Here is a 22,477-nt window from a genome sequence, read left to right on the forward strand (position 1 = left end):
ACAATGCACAACCCCCAACCCTGCCACCCCCTTCCCTTCCCCTTAACATCCGACAAGGCCCTGCAATAGCGTAGTGATAAACTAGCACATCGAACAGCAGGCAAAATATTAACAGACATATACCCAATGTCTGTTACTATGCCCCCTCTCAGTCTCAGCATTTCTTCTTCCAGTACCTCTTCCAAAGAATAATATGATATCCACTTACCCCATACTTTCTGGAATTAGTGTGGGCAACCCAGACTAGAGTTTGTGACCTTCTCCGCTACCATGTACATATCCATCCCCCCTTTCCATTCCTGTGGAGTAGGACATACTCCGATCCCCGGTGGTGAGCCACATCTCTCATTGCCAATACTAAACTGAGGTTGCAGAACAACAATTGGACACGGGGCAAGTTGACATTGTTGTGTTTAGTGTATTCTTATCCTAGTTGTTTTCAAATATTATTACAGTCCCAGATGGGATGCTGGTCCGCGAGATGATTTCTGGAGCTTATCAGTTACTGTTGTTATATTAGATTGTGAGGAGAAATGTATGCCCCTAACTGTAGCGCATTAAAAAGTTAATTGTTTATTCTTATTTGTTGTATGATTGTGATTGTGATTTTGACATATGTTTGTCTTCCCTTCTAAAGTGAAACGTTATTTAGAGGATGATGATATTCTTTACAGTAATTGGATGAGGGTGTAATAATTTTTGGAATCATCAAAAATTGGTGCGCTCCATGTGTTATAGATATGATGGTATTTTTATTTTCAATGTTTTCAGCCTTCACAAAGTGATTAGAGGGATCACAAAACATGCAGGGTGAATTGGTGGCTGAATTGTTTGAATAAATCAAAAAATAAGTATGAGTATCGGAACACTCCGTTTAATAAATATACTATTGAAATATAACTTGAAATTATTTGAACATTAATTGAGGGTCTGGTGTCTCAACATTTTTGTTTATATTCATTGTTAATGTATCTAGAAGTAAAGGTTAATGTAGGAGTGCATTACAGGCACTAGCCCAAATACATTGCTCTATTTCTTATGAGGCTGGTCATAATTGTGCACTTCTGTAGCGCTAGATATTGTTTTGTGGCTGTTAGACCTGGCATCCTTGGTGTGGTTTTCCCCTTAACATTTTGCCTTCGTTTTTGCTGGCTTTAGGACTCTTCACACTCTACCCCGCTAACCAGAGTAAGAGTGCTTGTGCTCTTTCCTTAAAACATGGTAGAAATGGCTTATACTCAAGTGGCATATTTAATTTACTTGTGCAACCCTGGTAAAGTGGCACTCTGTGTTCAAGGGCCTGTAAATTAAATGCTGGTAGTGGGCTTGCAGCACTGATTGAGCTACCCACTCAAGTAGCCCTCTAAACATGTCTCAGGGCTGCCAATGCAGCCTGTGTGTGCAGTTTAAACTGCTGTTCAACCTGGCAAAATAAACCTTTTGCCAGACCCAAACCTTTGTTTAATACATATAGGTCATCCCTAAGGTAGACCTTGGATAGCCCAGAGGACAGGGTGCATTGTATCTAAAAAGTTGTAAATGTACATTTAAGTTTTAAATTAGTTTTTCATTACTGCAAAGCCTTACTCTCTCATAAGATAACATTTAAGTTACCTTATTACATTTAACGTGTAACAATTTCCAAATGGCAGCATGTAACCAGCTCATGTTTGATGTCTTTGGAATTGTACTAAAAAATCCTCTTTTATGGTGAAGTCGGATTTTAAATTAGAATTGTGAAAATGCCACTTTTAGGAAGTTAAACCAAAAGGCACGTGCATTGCGCGCCACCCCTTTGCACTGCTAGAAATCCGGGATTGACCCTAATTCGTTTTTACCAATATATCTTTCTCCATATTAAACTTTTAGTACTCCAATACGTAGTCCATTATTAATCCAAACATTTAGTGTAGTCGCTCGAAGACATTCAAAACCACTGCGAGGACAGCGCATTTCTCAAAGGTCTTTTATTATGTAATCTTCAACTGCATTCAGTGTGCCCATCCGGGCCTCAACTAAAGCATGTAGAGCTACATAGTTCATACTCTAGAACCGCATAAAATTCCACCCAATGCATTTCGGTCTCTCATAAGACCTTCGTCATGGGTAACTACAAAAGACAGAAACAGACATTTCAACCTGTAGTTAAGAACCAAATATATATGAATACAAATAAATCCCTCTATGCCTTTAAATTAACTCAATTTCAGTCATTGCACCTCGCCCAAGTCTCTATGAAAATATGTCCATTAATGTTTACTCCTGTCTGCGTATGCTTTAAAAGTACTTAAACTTGTGATAGCAAAACGAAAATTGTGTCCATTAAAACACCAAATGAATGTCACGAAAAAAACATTTCCTAATGTGTGCATTTTTTTCTTCACATTCATTTGATGTTTTAATGGACACAAATTTCGTTTTGCTCTCACAAGTTTAAGCACTTTTAAAGCACACGCAGACAGGAGTAAACATTAATGGGCATGTTTTCATAGAGACTTGGGCGGGGTGCAATGACTGAAATTGAGTTAATTTCTAGAGTATGAACTATGTACCCCTACATGCTTTAATTGAGGTCTGGATGGGCACGCTGAATGCAATTGAAGATTACATAATAAAAGATCTTTGAGAAATGCGCTGTCCTTGCAGTGATTTTGAATGTCTTCGAGCGATTACACTAAATGTTTGGATTAATAATGGACTACGTATTGAAGTACTAAAAGTTTAATATGGAGAATGATACATTGGTAAAAACTAATTAGGGTCAATCCCGGATTTCTAGCAGTGCGAAGGGGTGGCGCGCAATGCACATGCCTTTTCGTTTACTTTAAGTATCCATGACTGGGATAGGTCACGGCACCTGGACTCGCACGCATCTACTTTGAGACGGATAAATTGGTAAATTAAGTAGAAGGAAAGGAGTGCCTCTTGTTTCATTTAAACTTTTAGGAAGTTGGCATTTTCCTGCCTCAGCCATTTAGTGCTTGCAGCCTGTTACTGGGTCACACTGCTGGGTGTAGTTGTAAGTTAGGTTTTGTGTATTTGCCCTAGACAGTCACATAAAATAGAGAGCTTAGGTGTGGCTGGATGGGCCATCACGGACAGGATCTGGGCACAGCCCTACTTACACTTGAATAGACTGTGTCCTGCCTCCTCACAGATGGCTGCATAACCCCTGTAATTAGTCTGGAGCAAGAACAAGAGAGGAATGAAACCTGTACACTTCAAAAGTAAACCTCTAGAAGGTGCTCCCAATTCAAATAAGGCACCTGGTATAAATAATGGACCTCCGACACCAACTCCCTAGTACACTTCTGGACCTGTGGAGACTCTGCCAGGAGGAAGGACTGCTGTGCTGCTGAAAGGACAGGCACTCTGCTGGACTGCTGCCCCGCTGAATGGATGCCTTACTGGGCTGGTGCCCTCCTGCCTGAGTCAGAGGGTTTTGGACCTGCACCAGAGCCCAGGATTCCCACAGTGACACCAAGGGCTAGTCTGCTGGCCTCCTGTTCAGAGCCACAGGCACAAAACATACTCCAAACCACCAGCACCCAGATCCAGCTGGAGCAAGCCTCTGACCTCCAAGTGGGACCCGTCAGGTCCTGGACCACTGGTGTGGCCTCAGAGATGCTGAATTTGAGATTTTGGGCTCTTGGAGGCTGCAAATGGTCCTGTTGGTGCCAAAACCTTATTGCTCGCACAGTCGGCCAGCATGATGTTCTGTTAACCCAACTCTTCTCCTACAGCATCAGCTGCTCACGGGGAGAGCCACCGCAAATGTCCAGCCCGCCCACTCATGATGACAACAGGATCTTCGCATTACAGTGACGACTGTCCGCAATGTCAGACCTGTTCTTCGTGCTAAAAGGACAACTGTCCGCCATGCATCTCTGCTCCTCGCGGCAACCTCCACCAAGAACAGGATTCTGTGCTGGACTGAGAAGGTAACTTTTCAGCAGGACTAACCTGGTCTCTGCATCTGACCCGCACTCCATCGCGGTGGGCCCGGATTTGTGCCTTTCTCTCGGTCTCGCACGACCTGATAGCTTCAAGGGAGTTTTGCACTTTTTGGCTCTATTTTCACTTGCATCTTTAAAACTTCTTATCTCTGGTTCTACTGGTTGTATTTTTATTGTTTTGGTCTTGCTTTATTGATTGCATTTTGCTCTATTTTTCTAAATTGGTGTGGGGTTGTTCTTTGGTTTGTTTTTCCCTTTATTACTGTTTGAAGTGCTGCATAAATACTTTAAACATTGACTCTAAGTTAATTAACCCCAACAGTCCTCTATCAAGCTACCAGAGGAATGAGCCCAGGTTAATTTCGGGTTTGCTTGTGACTTGACCCCGACTAGAATTGTGGTTGCTGCCTGAGTAGAGCCTCCCCCCCCCCCCCCCCCCCCCCCCCCTCAACCAGTAACACAATTTCTCACTGTGGCCAAATCCCTGCTGTTTAGTAATCTTTTCTAGATTTTTTATAAGAACTTAAGACATCATGCTTTTCTTTTCTTTCTATCTGATGAAGGCCAAGCTATTTCTCCTCTTCCAGTTAAAACTCTAAAATGGGCCTTGCACTGCTCTAGAGGGGTTGTTGTTCTCACACACTTCTTTACAATCCCCTACATGCACTTGTCTCCTGGATCCATTCTTTGAGCCTCACATTCCACTCATGTACCAATGACCTCCAGATCCTTGTCAGTATATACAAATCCCCTTGATTTTACTGTAGATAGCTCTACAAGAGCTTTAAGACATTTACCACCGGTCCATGAAAGTGGTGTTCATTCAAATACAACACCTTGAAAGACCTAAACGTGTAACATGCAATGTATGCAAAAGTAGCAAAAGACACAGCAACATAAGATTTATGTGTTCATTTATAATGTTTATTTTTGCATGCATAAAGCACATCCAATACCCAGGAAGGTACCCTTGCACAAAAGGCAGCCTAAAGTCAAACTAAGCTCACTAGCAGGCAAGTTAGAGAGACTAGAGCAAAGCTTTCTAGGATTTCCTGAATGGCAAATGTTCCTTGATGGAGGGGAGGGAGCGGGGAGGCTTGTTCCAGAGATGGCATGCTTGGAAAGAAAAGGATCTTCCACTGGGGCATGGCATCAGAGAAGCACAGCAATAATTTTGGGTGATCCCGAAAAATATTATTTTACAGATAAGAGGCCTGATCTGAAGAATTGCCTAATGCACAATGCAGAGGGATTTAAAAATGTTCCTCTTAGGTATTGGAAGCCAATGCAGTTTGTCCAAGGCCTCAGAAGCAGAGGGATACTGTGGAAGTCTTGCTGAAGCAGTTTGGATCCTATGTAGGCATTTAGGTAGGTAGCCAGAGGATGCCAAATACAGTGAGTTCCTGTAGTGCGACCTGCTCAAATGTGTTGACTGGAACACCAGCTATGCGGTACACCTTGATCAGTGGTCCTAAAGTCTATGAAATTGGGGGAATGTGCATGGATTGACACCTATTTTCAGGGTAGGAGTAACAGCAGCTCAGTGCTGAGCCCCTGATTCTTCTTTCTGCCACCATGAAGATCAAGGTTTTATGAGTGACCGTGTTGAAGATGGCTGACAGATCTAATAATTTCAGGGCCACAAAGTTGCCCATGTCAAATTGCATTCGAAGGTCATCCAGAAGCGAGATAAGGGCCAATTCAGTACCACGTGAAGCACGGAAATCAGAATGAGCTAGGTCAAGCAGATGGTTATGCTCCAGAAGATCTGATGAAATCCTATTTGCAGATTTTTACAGAGAAAGGTAAAAGTGATATTAGCTGAAAATTGCTCAGATTAAAAGGGCCAGCAGTAGGTTTGTTTAGTTGGGGGACTACCATTACCTTTTTTCCTTCTGATGGAACTGTATCGGTTGAAAAGTGAAAGGTTACAGAGGGAACGTAAGAGATCAGTTATTGAGGTGGCAATTTGTTTCCTGATCCTAGGAGGTAAAGGATCGAGAGGCAATCCTAAACAGATGGGAGTTAGCAAGTTTCGTAAAAGTTTATGGGTCGATCTGTTTACTGTCAGAAAGCAGAGGTGGAGCTTCCCTAATCTTAAGGGTAGGGACAATAAACGTTACCAAACTTCAGTTGGGAGTGATGCTTGAGTGACACTTTAATAAGGTGAAAATTGTTATTTCAACTGACCCGAACTCTTACTCAAAAAGCCATTTGCAGCATGTAATTCTAAAATGTGTGCGATTTTGAATGGTTCCTATACAAGTCTCTCTCAATACAAATCTATGAGCATTGAATGAATAAACGAATAATGGAATTTGTAAAGCGCCAAAATCACCCCAAAGGGGTATCTCTGCGCTAAAGGTGTGGGAATTCAAGGCCTGAGAGATCAGTTACTGAAAAGTTCTGTTTTCAGGAGTTTCCTTAAAAGGAGGAGATCTGAGCACTCACGTAGATGTCCAGGTAATGTGTTCCAGTAAAGTGGGGTGAAGTATGAGAAAACTTTGCCCCCTGCACGATGCTTTCTGTAACGGGGGATAACAAGATGAGCTTTCTCCCGTGAACAAAGTTATTTGCCAGGCTGAAAGCAACTACGTTTTTTGCGAGGTAGCTTGGACCTCTGCCCTTAAATTCTTTATGGACAAGATAGCAAATCTTGAACGTACTCTTTGGCTGATGGGTAGCTAGTGAAGAAGTCTCAGCAATGGCAGGGAAGTTATTCTGGGGGGCATGTTAAGTGCCAGGCGGGCTGCCATATTCTGAACCACCAGCAGTCTTTTCAGCAAGGATTCATTTACCGCATCTAGAAGGACGTTACAGTAGGTGAGGCGACTGATTACCAAGGCTTGAATCAGGGTTCTACGAACGAATAGAGGAAGAAGATGGAGCACTCTACGGAGAAGACTCAATGTGTGGAAGCAAGTACCTGCAGTGGCCATTACTTGGTCTCTCATAGTAAGAGAGTGGTCCAGACAGACGCTCACAATTTTTGCCACAATTTTCGGGGTAGGGGCTAAGCCCAGCTCCAGAGGCCGCTAGCCTGAGGATCGTTTGAGCGCCGCAAACAATAACATTTCTGTTTTATCAGTATTAAGCTGCAGAAAGTTTTCCATCATCCAGCCAGAAATTGCTTGCATACTCTCAGGAAAGAGAGATTTGGTTGAAGTCGTACTGTTATCAAATGATAAGAGAAGTTGAATATTGTCCGCATAACAAACGGGAGTGAACCCATGATCTCTAATGATCTTCGAGAGGGGCCACATACACATTAAACAGGGAGGGGCTATGGCAAGAGCCCTGTGGTACCCCCTTCGTGAGCTCGATGATGCGGGAGTGGAAAGGGCCAAGGTTAACAGTTTGGGTGCACTGGTCTAGAAAACTCGCAAGCCATTTTAGCGCAAGTCCATGGATTCCAATCTCGTTCAATCTTTGGAACAGCTTATGGTGAGACACTGTGTCAAAAGCTGCGGACAAGTCCAACACCACTAACAGCTCAGCCTTATTGTTGTCAAGGGCAAGTAAGATGTAGTCAGCGACGCCTAGGGTGGATTCAGTGGAATGATTAGGTCTGAAACCAGACTGTGATGAATCGAGGCTGCCTTGGGATTCTATGTACTTCATAAGCTTTGTGTTAATGTGTCCTTCCAAGAGTTTACTCATAAGCAGAAGAAGTGAAATAGGGCAATAATTTGCCAGCTTTGGTACGGGTACATGAACCTTCTTACAAATCGGAAGCACTTGTGCCACCTTCCATTCATGTGGAAGTTTCCCTTCACTCAGAGATTTCTCTAATATAGTACAAATGGAGTGGGCTAGTTGCATAGCTAAAAGGGCACACAAACAGATTAGCTGGCATAATGTTGAGGGGTGAACCAGATTTGACTGTTTGCAACAGCTCTTCCATTTTTGATATCTGCAAAGCAGGGAACCTCTGTAAGCAGACGTCTCTCTACCTAGGAGATGTAGACAGTAAGGCAGTAATAGCCAGTGATTCAGAGCCTCTGGGAAATTAATCATATTTTTTATCATTTGTTTTCCTCAAAAAAGTTGGTAATATTGTCACATAAGAGGAGGAGGGATCTAGTTGGGTTGGTGAAGGAATTGCGAACTTTAGAGTTCCTTAGTAGAATTGCCTATTTGGATTAGCCTATAGTTAATATGGGCTTGCGTGCTTTTTTAATATTCTTGTGGTAAAGTGCTAAGGTATTTTTATACATTACTTTCTCCTTCACAATTTGTGATTTCCGTCATGTCTTTCCCAATTTTTTTGCAATTAGACTTTTCCCTATGAAGTTCATGTGACTGAAACGGTTACTTCAACAAAACTGTCTAATGAGCAGGAGGCAGGATATTCTCATGGAGAGAATGCAAGAAGAGCTTGAATTTGCGGAAATTATGCATAACCAGACTCCTGAGTTTAATAATTTTCTAAAAGCACACTTGCTTCTGGTTGTCAATATTGAAAGTGAGGCTATGCATTACTACGAGATACAGGAAATGTACTACCTAAAATAAAATGGCATTAGGCTAAGAAAATCCTGACACTAAGCATGCACGCCTGGGGACTTGCCATCCTTGAGCTGGTTGTTTTAACCATTGTTCCAGGCCTGACAATTTCAACACTGGTCAAAACTCTCAACTTCTGCCTGCATGCTAACCTCAGTTTAACTCCCAAGTTAGCTCAGTGGTTCTCTCTGTATTCTGAAACAAATTCTCCCTTATCTGTCCCTCCGAAAAGTGACTCAATGCAACATTTATCACTGCTCCCTATCATTCTTTATCAGTAGGCACTAAAGAGTTCTGACTACAGAAGCTCACTTTGTATCACTCTATTACATGTAGTTATTCATGGCGCTGTAAAGTTATAAAGAACAGTCATCATGTATGCATTTTGCAGGAATGAACAGTAATATTAATAAAAATTAATTGCCATTAACGAACCAGCTGTTACTGCAAAAACAACAATGATGGACAGAATGTGGATCAATGTCACACATTCACCCCAGTCAAAAGATCTGGGCCTAAATCCATCGTTTTTCCACTCCACACCACCCTGGGTTAGACAATGGCGATATGCAAATCAGCGCTGACCCTGTGCCCCATGGGAACAGTCCAGTCCGAACTACAAAAGCCATGTCCTTCCCAGAACGGAAACAAGCATCCGAGGACCGGCCCGGTTTCGAGGTAACACCTCTCATCAGCCCGGCTAGCTTGCTTCCAGTGGTGTGGAGTGCCTGGGACTCACGTCTGAGCATCCCCAGTACACTTAGAGCGGTTACTGCAAAAACAACAATGATGGACAGAATGTGGATCAATGTCACACATTCACCCCAGTCAAAAGATCTGGGCCTAAATCCACCGCTCTAAGTGTACTGGGGATGCTCAGACGTGAGTCCCAGGCACTCCACACCACTGGAATCAAGCTAGCCGGGCTGATGAGAGGTGTTACCTCGAAACCGGGCCGGTCCTCGGATGCTTGTTTCCGTTCTGGGAAGGACATGGCTTTTGTAGTTCGGACTGGACTGTTCCCATGGGGCACAGGGTCAGCGCTGATTTGCATATCGCCATTGTCTAACCCAGGGTGGTGTGGAGTGGAAAAACGATGGATTTGGGCCCAGATCTTTTGACTGGGGTGAATGTGTGACATTGATCCACATTCTGTCCATCATTGTTGTGTTTGCAGGTACCGCTCTAAGTGTACTGGGGATGCTCAGACGTGAGTCCCAGGCACTCCACACCACTGGAATCAAGCTAGCCGGGCTGATGAGAGGTGTTACCTCGAAACCGGGCCGGTCCTCGGATGCTTGTTTCCGTTCTGGGAAGGACATGGCTTTTGTAGTTCGGACTGGACTGTTCCCATGGGGCACAGGGTCAGCGCTGATTTGCATATCGCCATTGTCTAACCCAGGGTGGTGTGGAGTGGAAAAACGATGGATTTGGGCCCAGATCTTTTGACTGGGGTGAATGTGTGACATTGATCCACATTCTGTCCATCATTGTTGTGTTTGCAGGTACCGCTCTAAGTGTACTGGGGATGCTCAGACGTGAGTCCCAGGCACTCCACACCACTGGAATCAAGCTAGCCGGGCTGATGAGAGGTGTTACCTCGAAACCGGGCCGGTCCTCGGATGCTTGTTTCCGTTCTGGGAAGGACATGGCTTTTGTAGTTCGGACTGGACTGTTCCCATGGGGCACAGGGTCAGCGCTGATTTGCATATCGCCATTGTCTAACCCAGGGTGGTGTGGAGTGGAAAAATGATGGATTTGGGCCCAGATCTTTTGACTGGGGTGAATGTGTGACATTGATCCACATTCTGTCCATCATTGTTGTGTTTGCAGGTACCGCTCTAAGTGTACTGGGGATGCTCAGACGTGAGTCCCAGGCACTCCACACCACTGGAATCAAGCTAGCCGGGCTGATGAGAGGTGTTACCTCGAAACCGGGCCGGTCCTCGGATGCTTGTTTCCGTTCTGGGAAGGACATGGCTTTTGTAGTTCGGACTGGACTGTTCCCATGGGGCACAGGGTCAGCGCTGAATTGCATATCGCCATTGTCTAACCCAGGGTGGTGTGGAGTGGAAAAACGATGGATTTGGGCCCAGATCTTTTGACTGGGGTGAATGTGTGACATTGATCCACATTCTGTCCATCATTGTTGTGTTTGCAGGTACCGCTCTAAGTGTACTGGGGATGCTCAGACGTGAGTCCCAGGCACTCCACACCACTGGAATCAAGCTAGCCGGGCTGATGAGGTGTTACCTCGAAACCGGGCCGGTCCTCGGATGCTTGTTTCCGTTCTGGGAAGGACATGGCTTTTGTAGTTCGGACTGGACTGTTCCCATGGGGCACAGGGTCAGCGCTGATTTGCATATCGCCATTGTCTAACCCAGGGTGGTGTGGAGTGGAAAAACGATGGATTTGGGCCCAGATCTTTTGACTGGGGTGAATGTGTGACATTGATCCACATTCTGTCCATCATTGTTGTGTTTGCAGGTACCGCTCTAAGTGTACTGGGGATGCTCAGACGTGAGTCCCAGGCACTCCACACCACTGGAATCAAGCTAGCCGGGCTGATGAGAGGTGTTACCTCGAAACCGGGCCGGTCCTCGGATGCTTGTTTCCGTTCTGGGAAGGACATGGCTTTTGTAGTTCGGACTGGACTGTTCCCATGGGGCACAGGGTCCGCGCTGATTTGCATATCGCCATTGTCTAACCCAGGGTGGTGTGGAGTGGAAAAACGATGGATTTGGGCCCAGATCTTTTGACTGGGGTGAATGTGTGACATTGATCCACATTCTGTCCATCATTGTTGTTTGCAATTAACGAACCAGCAGCATCCTGTGTGCTGGTATGTATTTTTGGATATTTATGTAGCACAAAACCTATCTTTAATGCAACAGATAGAAGGGGGTACAAAGTGAGGGCAAGTAAGGCTCCCAGAAGGAAATGTCGTCTACGTTGTCATTCACGTGGGACATCCAAGTGGTTCCTTCAGGACAGGGCATCCATTGAACAGAAGTGTCTTCAGCTTCTTTATGAAGTGAAGGGTGGAGGTTTTTCGTTGGATCTGTGCTTGGATGGGGTACTTGACCCTTTGGGGCATATTTACTAAGAAATCACGCAGCGCAGCAAGTCACCTTGCTGTGCTGCATGATAGAGAAAGGGCAGGAATGCACTGTACTTAACATGCCAAATTCCTGTCTTTTCCCTGCGCTGGCGCACCATATTGCTTGGTGTCAACGCAGGACCCTTTGCACTATGGTGCAATAGTGCCTGCGTTGTATGCAGCATTGTTTTTGTGAAGGTAATGACACCTTCCTGCACAAAAACAATCCTGAATGCTGGGCATATTGGGCCTCAGCTAAGCAAAAGGTTCTGTGGAACAGGCGAACTGCTCATGTGTAAGGAATGGAGTGGGAAGACCAACGAGGAGGTAATGGAACAGGCTGAGCGGAAGATAGCACTCATTCAGCACAAGATATTGCCAAGCCTTACAGCATTAAAAAGGTGACAGAGGCATGCATAGGACAGATGCATTCAGGGGATGCAGCGTGTCATTGCTGAGTATTTAGAGAGAATGAACAAGGGGGGGGGGCAAGAGGGGGGGGTTACGTAATTTGGACTAGATGCTAAGCAAATGTGCCCTTATTGTTGGTATTTCCTCAAGATGAAGTCCCTTTCTGAAACTCGGAGCAAAAGAAGGAGGTGATAATAATTTAAAAAAAGATCGGATTAAAAAAAAGATAAATGTACAATCGAAATGTATTTGCAGACTATCTTCGGAAGACCACAGTGGAAGTGTTCTTCAAACACATATTATTGTCTTGGAATAAAACAATTGACTTTGCTTAATTCTAGCATGGGACAACATTTGTCACTGAATCCACATTTATATCCTGTACTGCTCAGTTTGTCTTTTTGAACATATACTCACATCCTGCTTCTCTGAGCTTCTTTTCAGGTGATTTAGCCAGCATGCCCGACTCCTGCCCTCAGACAAACCTGGTCTGGCAGAGGATACTGAGAAAGCCAAACCAATGGACAGAACACACCCTCACCCTGACTTCCAATGTCAAGGCCTCAGAGCTCTAAAGCCAACAATGGAAATCAAACTTTTGCTGTTGTGACCACGGAATCGAACAGAGCAAACACACTGATGAACGGTCACAGCAGTGGAAAACCCCAAATGGGCACCATTCCCAAGTAAACATGCCAACCAAGAGACGAATCTAATGTTTATTTGCAAATGTACTTCACCTTGACACAAACTGTTAACTCGCGGCTTAATTAACCAGCGAGTGCATTAGGAGTACAGCCTACTACTATACCATTTGTTGTTTTTTTCCTTTTGAAAATGTAACTTTGAAAACAGAACTGTAAAGATCTTAAAAACTCATGAAGTGGTATACCATTAAGAAATGTTAAATTGATTAAATTGATCAAAAACAAAAGTATCACATTATTATCATAACTCCATGTATGACCAGCATGCTCTGCTGGACATCTTTCTCAAGTCAAGCTTCTAATTTGTAAATATGAATTATGTCCCACAGCTGCAAGAATTTAGCGTAAATCTGTAATCCTAATGAGAGGGTTATCTACAAGGCCACAACTGGTAATTTACATGAGGGCGCTAACTGAAGTCTGACATGGACTGCTTGCCTCATATCAGGGGTCAAGAATAAACTTCTTGAGAGCCATCAAATTCGCAGAATATTAATGTTATGAGATTGAGAGTAAAATAAATATGAAAAAGGCATTAGCTGTAATATGGCACACATACGCAACATTTACTATCATCAAGAGGACTTGTAGCCCCTTCCTGTCACTATTTCCTTGATGTGTTTCGGACCCAACGAATCAGGGCACAAGCAGAGGCTGGAGTTTCACATTATGATACTCAAGTGTAGTCCAGAGGGCAAGCTTAGGAGGTGTGGCTTGTCGGCCTTGGTTGCCTAATTTAGAACTGGGGAACCAGGATCAATTCCCGGAGTTGTCTTAATATCCTGCGATTATGGGCAGATCACCCCGTGCGTATGTATAATAATGTATCTGACTTTAAGTAATGTAATCTGTTGCTGTTCACCCTTCTGATGTCTAACAATAATCGCATTGAATTGGAAACTATAACGCGATCTAATGTATTTACAACGTTTTCAAGATGCAAACCTCTAACAGAAAGCGTTATGGTAATGATATAACGTAATTTATATTGTTATAACACACATATTACGAAAATACGGTATCCTGATGTGTTTCTTTTCCATGGATACAGCACACTCTTATTATGGCTGCAACAATTGGTTAATACTGGTAGCTTTACGTCAAACGTCAACATACACACAATGTTAAAGTAACGATAAAGGACGCTGAATATACAACGATATGGGCTAATTAACCAAAATGAACTGTAATACCGAAAATGACCGATCATTTTATTGCCAAACGAAGGGGGGGGGGGGAGGGTTCCAGCACTGCCCAAGGGTTCAGGAGATTTCAGAAGCACTAGACAAAGCATGTCCCTGAAACATTTGCAAAAACTACATGAAAAAACAGGTCGAAATTACACTTCAGATGCGGAATGGCTTCCTTACAGAACTTTTATTTATGTAAGGTTTTGCAAAGAATTGCACAACATGAAGGGTTTTTTCTTCATAAAGCAGTATACAAGTTGTACAGGCTGGAGCTGAAACCGTCAGACTCCGCCAAAATGATTAAAAAAAGTTTAGAAAAATTAAAAGTAATCCAAAGAAACGTGCTTCCTAGAACTGAAAGCAGAAAAGGCTATACAAACAGGATTAAAAAGTCCCTTCATGCTTGGAGTCTGAAATGTTAATAAACATTGCTTAATAAAATTGCTAGAAAACAAATCAGCTGATGCGAGTGTAGAACTCCACGCAAGTATTACATTTCCTTTAAAAGTATTGTAAAAAAACAAATCAACTTTACTTACAAGTTTTCGTTTGTATAGTAGAAATCTTTGCCAAATACTGCTTCTGCAGTACGCCATACTAATTTATTACACAAGAAAATTTTACATAGGTAAATTTATTTAATATTAATCTGTAAATATGTCAAAATATACAAAGCAAACAGCATTTCCCTTTATCTAGTGTAATAACCCATTTATATCACTCATATTTATACATAAATACTACATTTTCTACCTGATCCGTGATTATACTGGCTTATATTACACATAACGTGTCTGGGAGGCTGACAGAATATACACCTAGGTTAGTACTGCAAATAAGGTGCGACAAAGAAACTCAGGTAAGTTCTGAGTGATTACCGCAGCAAGTTTATTATCATGGAGGGTACCAAGAAAATCCAGCCCCGGTTTTAATGCATTGACCAACAAGTTCCCTTTAAGCACTGCAGGTGGACTTCTTAAGAACCAAGCACGCGCCATGCATGCTCATCTTGCGAACTTGAAATCAACGCTCTCACAGATCTGATAGTCTTCTCGATATGATCCGTGGTGAACGTTTACCAGTAGGTATGGCACAATATGCGGCCAGGAAGTACTTTATTTAACTTTATGTCTGTGGATCCTATTAAAATCATTCTTCTCATACTCGCCTGTGCGACGACTTTACAACTAAAGTTTGAACATACTTAAAAATCGTGCTTGCAAATATGGATATTATAAATTCCTTTAACTCTGAATAAAATAAGGCCTTTTGGCACTAAGACATGAACGGAAGAGTCGAGAGCCTATACACTGTTTCGAAAGGGCAAACATAACCGAGAAAGTGGCGGTATCACAAAACTGGTGCGAGTTTCAGAAAGGTGAGGCCGGACAGGAGCAGGAGCAAGTAAGGTTTAGGGAACAGTGAAGGTTGGCTAAGAAAAACTCTCTCTTATAGTGACCGCTCAAAGTCCACATGTTAAGTTCTGCCTCCCACATGACTCTTGCTTTCATGGCAAATTTACATGGCTTCAAACTCATCGATTCTTTGCTTGGTATTTCCCTGTCTGATCTGCCTCAGTGTCTTGTATTTGTCACGTCCCATTCGCGTGTTTTCATTGTGGAGGATGTCGTTGTGAGTCTTCTTGGTGTCATCTCTGGCCTGGGACAGCTCAGAAGTCAAAGCCTGCAAAGCAAAGGGTAAAAGATGCTCAGGACAGTCATGTCAATAGTTGGGAGGCAGTAAAGTCAGAATTTTTCAATCCACATTTCACATTTATTTTATTACAATATTTATATAGCGCTTACTACCCCATCTGGGGTGCTAAAGCACTTGCTACATGGGTAGCATGCTACACCATGTACAGTGTGTGTTGAGTGTGTAGTTTTTGTTTTGACCCTAAGTGGGAAGTGTTTCTACGACATGTATGATGACCATCAAGGTGCGGTTATCAGGTTATGGAATGGAACGCTTAGCAATTAAGAACTGTAAAGACAGAACTTTGTTGTTAGCATCCTATGTCTTACTGTCATTGTGAGATGTCAAGAAGTGGCCATAGCTTGTAGCTTTTTGGAACCTGCAGTGATGGACTGAATTTACATCCTCCGCAGCCAGCGGCATATGGCATATTTTGTCAGAATACCCTGCCTGTTGAGTTAGTGATGTGTGGTTTATTGCTGTAGACTGGTGCTCTACTGGGAGATGTACATGACTCATCGCAGTTTTTATCATATGTGAGAGTAAAAGCGTAAAGCAGCACAAAGGAAATATTATGCTGCCTGTATGAACTACAATCGGTTGCCTGACTGTAGAGTGTATAGTATTAATATTAGTGCCAGCCAAGTCGGTTATGTATTGTATTGTATAGTATTGTAATTAAATGTATATTGTACTAACCTTTGCAAGGAAATAAAACGCTTTAAGTTAGGCAGTACGCAGCTCAAAAACCCAAGGTTAGTGGATTTTTCAGTGGATATTGGGACTAATCTTGTTCTCTGAAGGAAGCCATTCCATGCTTTTACTTTAGTTTCCATGTGGAAGATTAAAGTATTCGGAGATATGTGTGGTCTTTAGGGTAAGAGTGGGTATATGAATTCATACAAATGGTTGGTGGTATTAATATATGATACTAGTTTTTGTTAAGTTACAGGGGGATGACTATTAAAGGATAGTTAGTGATCTTCGAAAATACGTTTTGACAGTGTGCAGAAATACAATAATAGGGATTAAGGCAAACATGCATGTGATTTCCAGTAAACTGTGGTAAAAATAGGAGATGCATAGAGGATAGGAATACACAGGAGGCTTTTTTGTAATGGCATGCAATCTGAAGATGCAAAACTGTCGAAAGAAATAATAATTGCATGTGAGTTAGTCATAGAATCATGCACACATTCTATTTCCTGAAAGGCTACCGCAAAACCACCACTTCAGTAAGAACAACTGGCTCAATGTCATGTATTCAAAGTGTTTCCCTGCTTGCAAAATGAGGGCAGCATTGCCCCTGTATGCTCCAAAACTGGTAAAGTACATACTCTTGACATTCACTTTGGAACCCTGGAAGCAAAGTGGGGTAAAAGTATGGTACATCTCTTCACTAGCTCAGTATCTGTCTTATCACAATTCTCCTGACAACCCAAGAGGTTAGAAACAATATTAAGGTCATACTTGTAAACTGAGTTGTCACAGGAACAATATGTGCATCAGTTGGTTAGACAGTCGCATATCTTAAAATCAAGGTTGTGGACCCTAATGCACAGCAAAGGGAATCATGAGGATCAGGAACAAATGATAGGTATATAGTACAGCTCTTTTCAGAATGCACAAATGTATATCTAGCAGGGGTGGATCTCTGCCAGGAAAATGAAACCTTGTGCCAGTTCTGTAGACCATGTCAAGTCAGAATGTTCACTTTTGAGACGGCTTCGTTAATGTTCCTCACACCTGCCACGTAGACCACCAAAGCAGCCAAGATGAGCTTTAGGACTCATACTCTGGCTTCTAATGTTTAAGGAAGGAATGGACCATTGCATCATCTGGTGACTGGTGATGCTTGATGTAGAGTTCACTATGGTAAACTGAATTATTTTCTTTCATGCACACTTCACAATCAGAACCAATAGATTTAATTGAAATGGTTTTACAAATGTAATCTAAGTGGACGTGGATGGAGGTTGGTAGAATGTGCTGTGCAAATTGTTTTTTCACCATTCGGCCTGCTTTCCACAATGGCAACATTTTAAATTCAATTAATAGTATATTTAGGTCATTCGTGGGAAAGAACATGAGGTAAAGAAGGTTTCCTATTGAACACTCAACCTGAGATCATGCAGGGGCAAAATACACACCCAGGTGATCAGCCTTAAAAAGCAGTGCTTGTGGCACAGAAAAAACAGAAGCAAACACCCATTGCTCACCCAGGGAAGCCCTGTGTAATAAGGCCTGAAGAGAATCCAACTAAAAGTACTTTAAGTCTAATTAGCTTCTTTATCACCACCATTGCATGTCGCCAGACTTATCCCCTATGGGCGTTCCAATGAACATTTTTCATGAAGGGAACACCAAGAAATTTGTGACAGTGTACAAGAGTGAATGGCTCTCACCCTAGCCTCCAAAGAAAAGTGACCCGCTGTTTTCCAAGGGGACTAGGTGTGTTTTTAGTAAAATAACCAAGGGTAGCACTGAACCAATATTAGTGTAATGTGTATAAATTATGCTACAGACCAACTGCAGTTCTGCCCCCGGTGATACCATTTCCTAATAACAGCCAACTGCATGGATGGCTTTTTCCTTAATAAAGTAGACGGAGCTTGCGTGCAGCACGCAAGGAACCTTGCACTCTAGGTCTTGCCCATGTTATTGTTCTGTCATATTCTGTAGTTATTGCTTGGCGTTTTATTTTTTTGTTACACATTTTATTGGATTTCGTTGGCATATTTACATGTTGGCCAACATGGCCAAACAAAAGATTACAGTGCAGTAATAATAATAATAATAATCCACATTTGTAAAGCGCAAACAATCACCCTTAAGGGTCTCTAGGCGCTGGGGGCCGTTGGGAAGATTAAGCAAGCTATTGACCAGAGTCACATGGTGCTGGGCTAATCTGCCGCCGGCACCAGGGATCGAACCGTGATCCCCAAATACCGGAGTCAGTTGCCCTGGCCGTGGTGCCACACCTCTTCCACTCCGTCACCCACCCTCCACAATACTGATGTATAATTTGCAGGCAGACCCTCCCTACCATCGCAAACAATAGTCTCTTGGGCTCTATTCAAGGAATACAACTGTGTGTTAGTATATGCTAGGGGATCACGATCGTGACCAACACCAGTTCAACAAAGTCGTCTCTTTGATGTTTCTAACATTAAAATCATCCACAAAGTACGCACCTTCATCCCCCCCGAAGCACTAAAATACTAGTGATGGTCCTAGCCATGGCTAGACTGGACTACAGAAATGCCCTATACTTAGGCCTTCAAAAACAGCACATGATCAAACTTCAGCAAGCACACAACGCGGCCGCCAAAAATGCTGCTGGACATCCCCAAATTCCAGTCCATCTCAGAAGGCTTGAAAAAACTCCACTGGCTTCCTATGAAGAAAAGAATAGATTTCAAATCCCCATGTCTGGTGTACAAAGCTGTACACGGAAATGGACCATCATTTTTGAAACAACACCTCACCTGGTACCATCCACCTAGACACCTAAGCTCAGCACAGAGCAAACTCCTTCAGACACCAAAATTAAAAAAAGCTTGCTGGGGAGGACAAAGCTTTGTCCTGGGTACAGTGAAACTGTGGAACTCCTTTCCGATAAATATTAAAAGCTGATCAACTTTGCTCGGATTCAGAAAGCTACTAAAGACATGGCTATTTTCAAATTAACATAATCCATCTTCAACTGGAACACTGGCATCCTCCTTCGCAGAGTGTCTAGACGCCCCTCTGCATTTGTGCACTATATAAATTCCCACAATCAAATCAAATTTGTTACATTGTCAAACCTCTGTATCAAGAAGGGAGTCTACTGACGATGTATTGCTTGGTATTTTGAATACCCGTAGTTTTACGTTGATTTTCTTTTGCAGCTTTCTTGGATTTTATCCTTTTCAATATTCTTTTGGGCTCTAGTTCTGTCTGACACGTTACTTTGTTAATAATGAAGCCATGGCTTCCACCTTACATATTCAGTCTAGACTGCACATTTATGTGAATTTTTATATTATTTGCTTCTCATCTCTTGTTTCGTATATTAACTCAGTAGTGGTGTCCACAGACTGCCACACTGAGTCCATCATCTGTAATATCTTGGTTTGTGTTATTTCAGCACACCACTAGCTTGTTTTAATTGAAAAGCCCCTATGATTTCACACACCACTTTCCTTGATGGATGCGCATTGGTGCGCTTTCATAAACTTCCATTGCACCCATGAGCATAAAATATGTGCATTTTCTATAGAACACAGAGTTCTATGTAACCGCTATAAAATATTTGTATAATTCTTACCATCAGCTGCCTCTGTACACGTTCATTCTTCTCTGCCTCAGTGATGCGCTGCTCCTCATTCCGGTCGTCTGAGATGCCTTCATTGGTGAATTCTGCGCTGTAGGTGTTGTTGAACTCCATTTCATCATCGTACATGTTCACATGGAAGTTATCCTTCACCGGCTCGTACACTGGTGGCGGTGGTGGTGGTGGCGGTGGGGGCGGTGCACTCATTACCATATGTAGCTCCTCCCTGGTTTTGACCAGATCATCTTGGGCTTCTCGAGCCTTTAAATTAAAACAAATGGATATAATGAACTCACACGGTTCTTACATGCTCAGTGCTGAAGAACTCTGTCACAATTTACTCTGTGGCAATAAAGGGAGCATTGACCCCTAATAAATACAATAGATCGGGCACACTGACCTTGTTTAGGAAAATTAAATATGAAAAGTGATTTGCAGAGAATTTCCTGCGAAAATATTTTACAACAAAACAGACGTTATTTCTCATATACCCAAAGGTTAGTAAATTAGAAGAAAAACAAATGTAAAGTGTCTTTTCTGATGACATTACACACACAGGGCCAGCCCAGAGCTTTCATTTTCCTAAGTGAAAAAGCCCAACTACACCTTGACACATCTCCCAAAAAATCTATTTCGACTGTTGTAAATCATATATGTCTCTATAACGCTTTGAGGAATAAAGTAGCTTAGAACTCACTCAATTGAAAACATTAAGAAACATGTCACCTAGTTGGCACAATTAGTGTCACTCAGTAAATAAAATGAAGGTAAAGGCTTTACATGTAAAAAGTAAGGGATAGCATAAATAATTATGACTTTTTTTCCTACAAAAATCATGCCGCACATTTTATTTACTGAGTTACAGCAGGCAGAAAGCTGCTGTTTAGAGTCATATAATGGTATTACTTCGCTGTGGTGATATCGCTTTTAGATGTTCTTTGAGAAGCAGGCAACTTGACAACAGAGCAATTAGTCTGGGATAAAATGATTTTTATTGGATGAAATATTTTTTTCCATCTAGGCAGATGTGTGGGTGTGCCATGTTAGAGTGCCAGCCCTGTTGACAGATGACTTGTGTGTGATCACCGTCCGATTACTACACAGTGACTGGTATGGTGGAGAGGGATACAGAACAGTGGTGAGATGACACATGGGAATGAAGGATTAGGGTGGGGAGGAGATCCAGAAAATCGGATTAAGCAGTGTGAGAATGGAAAACAAGGACTAAATCACCCCGTTGTAAAATAAACAGAACAGAATGGATAAGGATAGTCAATTACATTGAGAAAATGACAAGTGACTAGAACTACATATAATGACCCTTTTAAATGTTTGGTCTTTTCATTCTCCTGTTGAAGTTATTCCATTCATTTGAGTTTTACATAGGTTCTCAGTTTTAAACTTAGAGTATTAAAGGAGAGTACGATCTATATACTACAGAGAAGTGATGATGACTGTGGTAAAGGTTGAGGTGAAGAATTATTAGCAACATTTGTTTTTCTAGAATACATTTTGAGCACTGTGTACAATTCGATTCATTTTCGTTCGCATAATTACTCAAAATGCTGGAAAATGATGCAAAATTACGAGAAATGCAAATCTGGCATATAGATTTATATTTTTGCAGTGAGCTCGAGGACATATTTTGCGCTAAAAATTAGCACAAAAAACCCCCCACAAGTGCCACGATCAACAGATACTCGCGTTCTGTTCATCTGCATCGTACCTGTGATTCCTCTATAGGTTTTTTTACCCAAACACACTTCAATTTACACAATGGGGTGTAATAGAGTAGTTGCAGGAAATTCGTGTAACAAGTGTAATGCAAAAAGATGGATATGACTTGGGATTGTGTCAACGTAACAATATGCCTGGGTTTATTTTTGAGCTGGTCAACACATCTGCACTAAATTTGTCAGAGAACCTGTCTGTTTACATCTGGTGCTTTGGCCCAACATTGTCATTTGTTGGTTATGGGATTCAAATATTACTCCGTAAAATAACTAGTCTGAAGGTGTGTACATGAAATCCCATGTTAAAGTATGCTCCTTGCCAGAGCTCATACCACTAGACTGATATATACCAAAAATGGCTTGAAAACGGATAAGTCATGCCACAACAGGTTCCACTGTGTAAATCTTTTCAGTTTTTTGGGCCATGCACCATAAGCTCTGCACTGAGCCCTCTTGACCCCAGACCCTGCAGCACACCACCTTGGGTCGTGGCCACAGGGCAAAGCCTTCGACAAACACTCTGGGGCAAATTTATGAAAAAGTGGCGCAGGTCAGTGCAACAAGTCACCTTGCTGTGCTGCACTGCGTCACTGGGAAAGCGCAGGAATACGCCATAATTAATGCATACGGCACATTCCTGACTTCACCCTGTGCTGGTACACAATGGGCTGCCTAGCGCAAACACAGGTACCCTTGCACCATGGTGCAAGGGTGAATGGGTTGCGTAAAGGATTGGTTTTGTGCAGGAAGGGACACCTTTCTGCACAAAAACAATCTTGAGAGCCTTTTCCCTCTTTTTATGTGTACTGCAGAATGCAGCACACATAGAAAGAGGAAAAAACAAGAACAAAGTCTTATAAA

General features: G+C 42.5%; 2 protein-coding genes across 3 annotated transcripts in view; one reads left to right on the forward strand and one right to left on the reverse strand.

The window, feature by feature from the left end:
• Nucleotides 1–12,907, forward strand: part of SYTL3 (synaptotagmin like 3) — a 592,394-nt gene extending 579,487 nt beyond the window's left edge. For both annotated transcript variants that reach the window (XM_078649127.1, XM_078649128.1), the window contains one exon: nt 12,418–12,907. In XM_078649127.1, coding sequence (XP_078505253.1) covers nt 12,418–12,548 — 131 coding nt within the window. In that variant the 3' untranslated portion in view covers nt 12,549–12,907. The remainder of the gene's footprint in view (nt 1–12,417) is intronic.
• Nucleotides 12,908–14,038: 1,131 nt separating this feature from the next.
• The window catches only part of EZR (ezrin), a 211,206-nt gene continuing 202,767 nt past the window's right edge, over nt 14,039–22,477 (reverse strand). The window contains exons 13-14 of the mRNA XM_078649129.1: nt 19,878–20,144; nt 14,039–15,553 (exon numbers count right to left, since the gene is read on the reverse strand). Of these exons, the coding sequence (XP_078505255.1) occupies nt 15,389–15,553; nt 19,878–20,144 (432 nt within the window). The 3' untranslated portion in view covers nt 14,039–15,388. The remainder of the gene's footprint in view (nt 15,554–19,877; nt 20,145–22,477) is intronic.

This window comes from Lissotriton helveticus, chromosome 6 (genome assembly GCF_964261635.1).
Source record: "Lissotriton helveticus chromosome 6, aLisHel1.1, whole genome shotgun sequence".
NCBI lineage: Eukaryota > Metazoa > Chordata > Amphibia > Caudata > Salamandridae > Lissotriton > Lissotriton helveticus.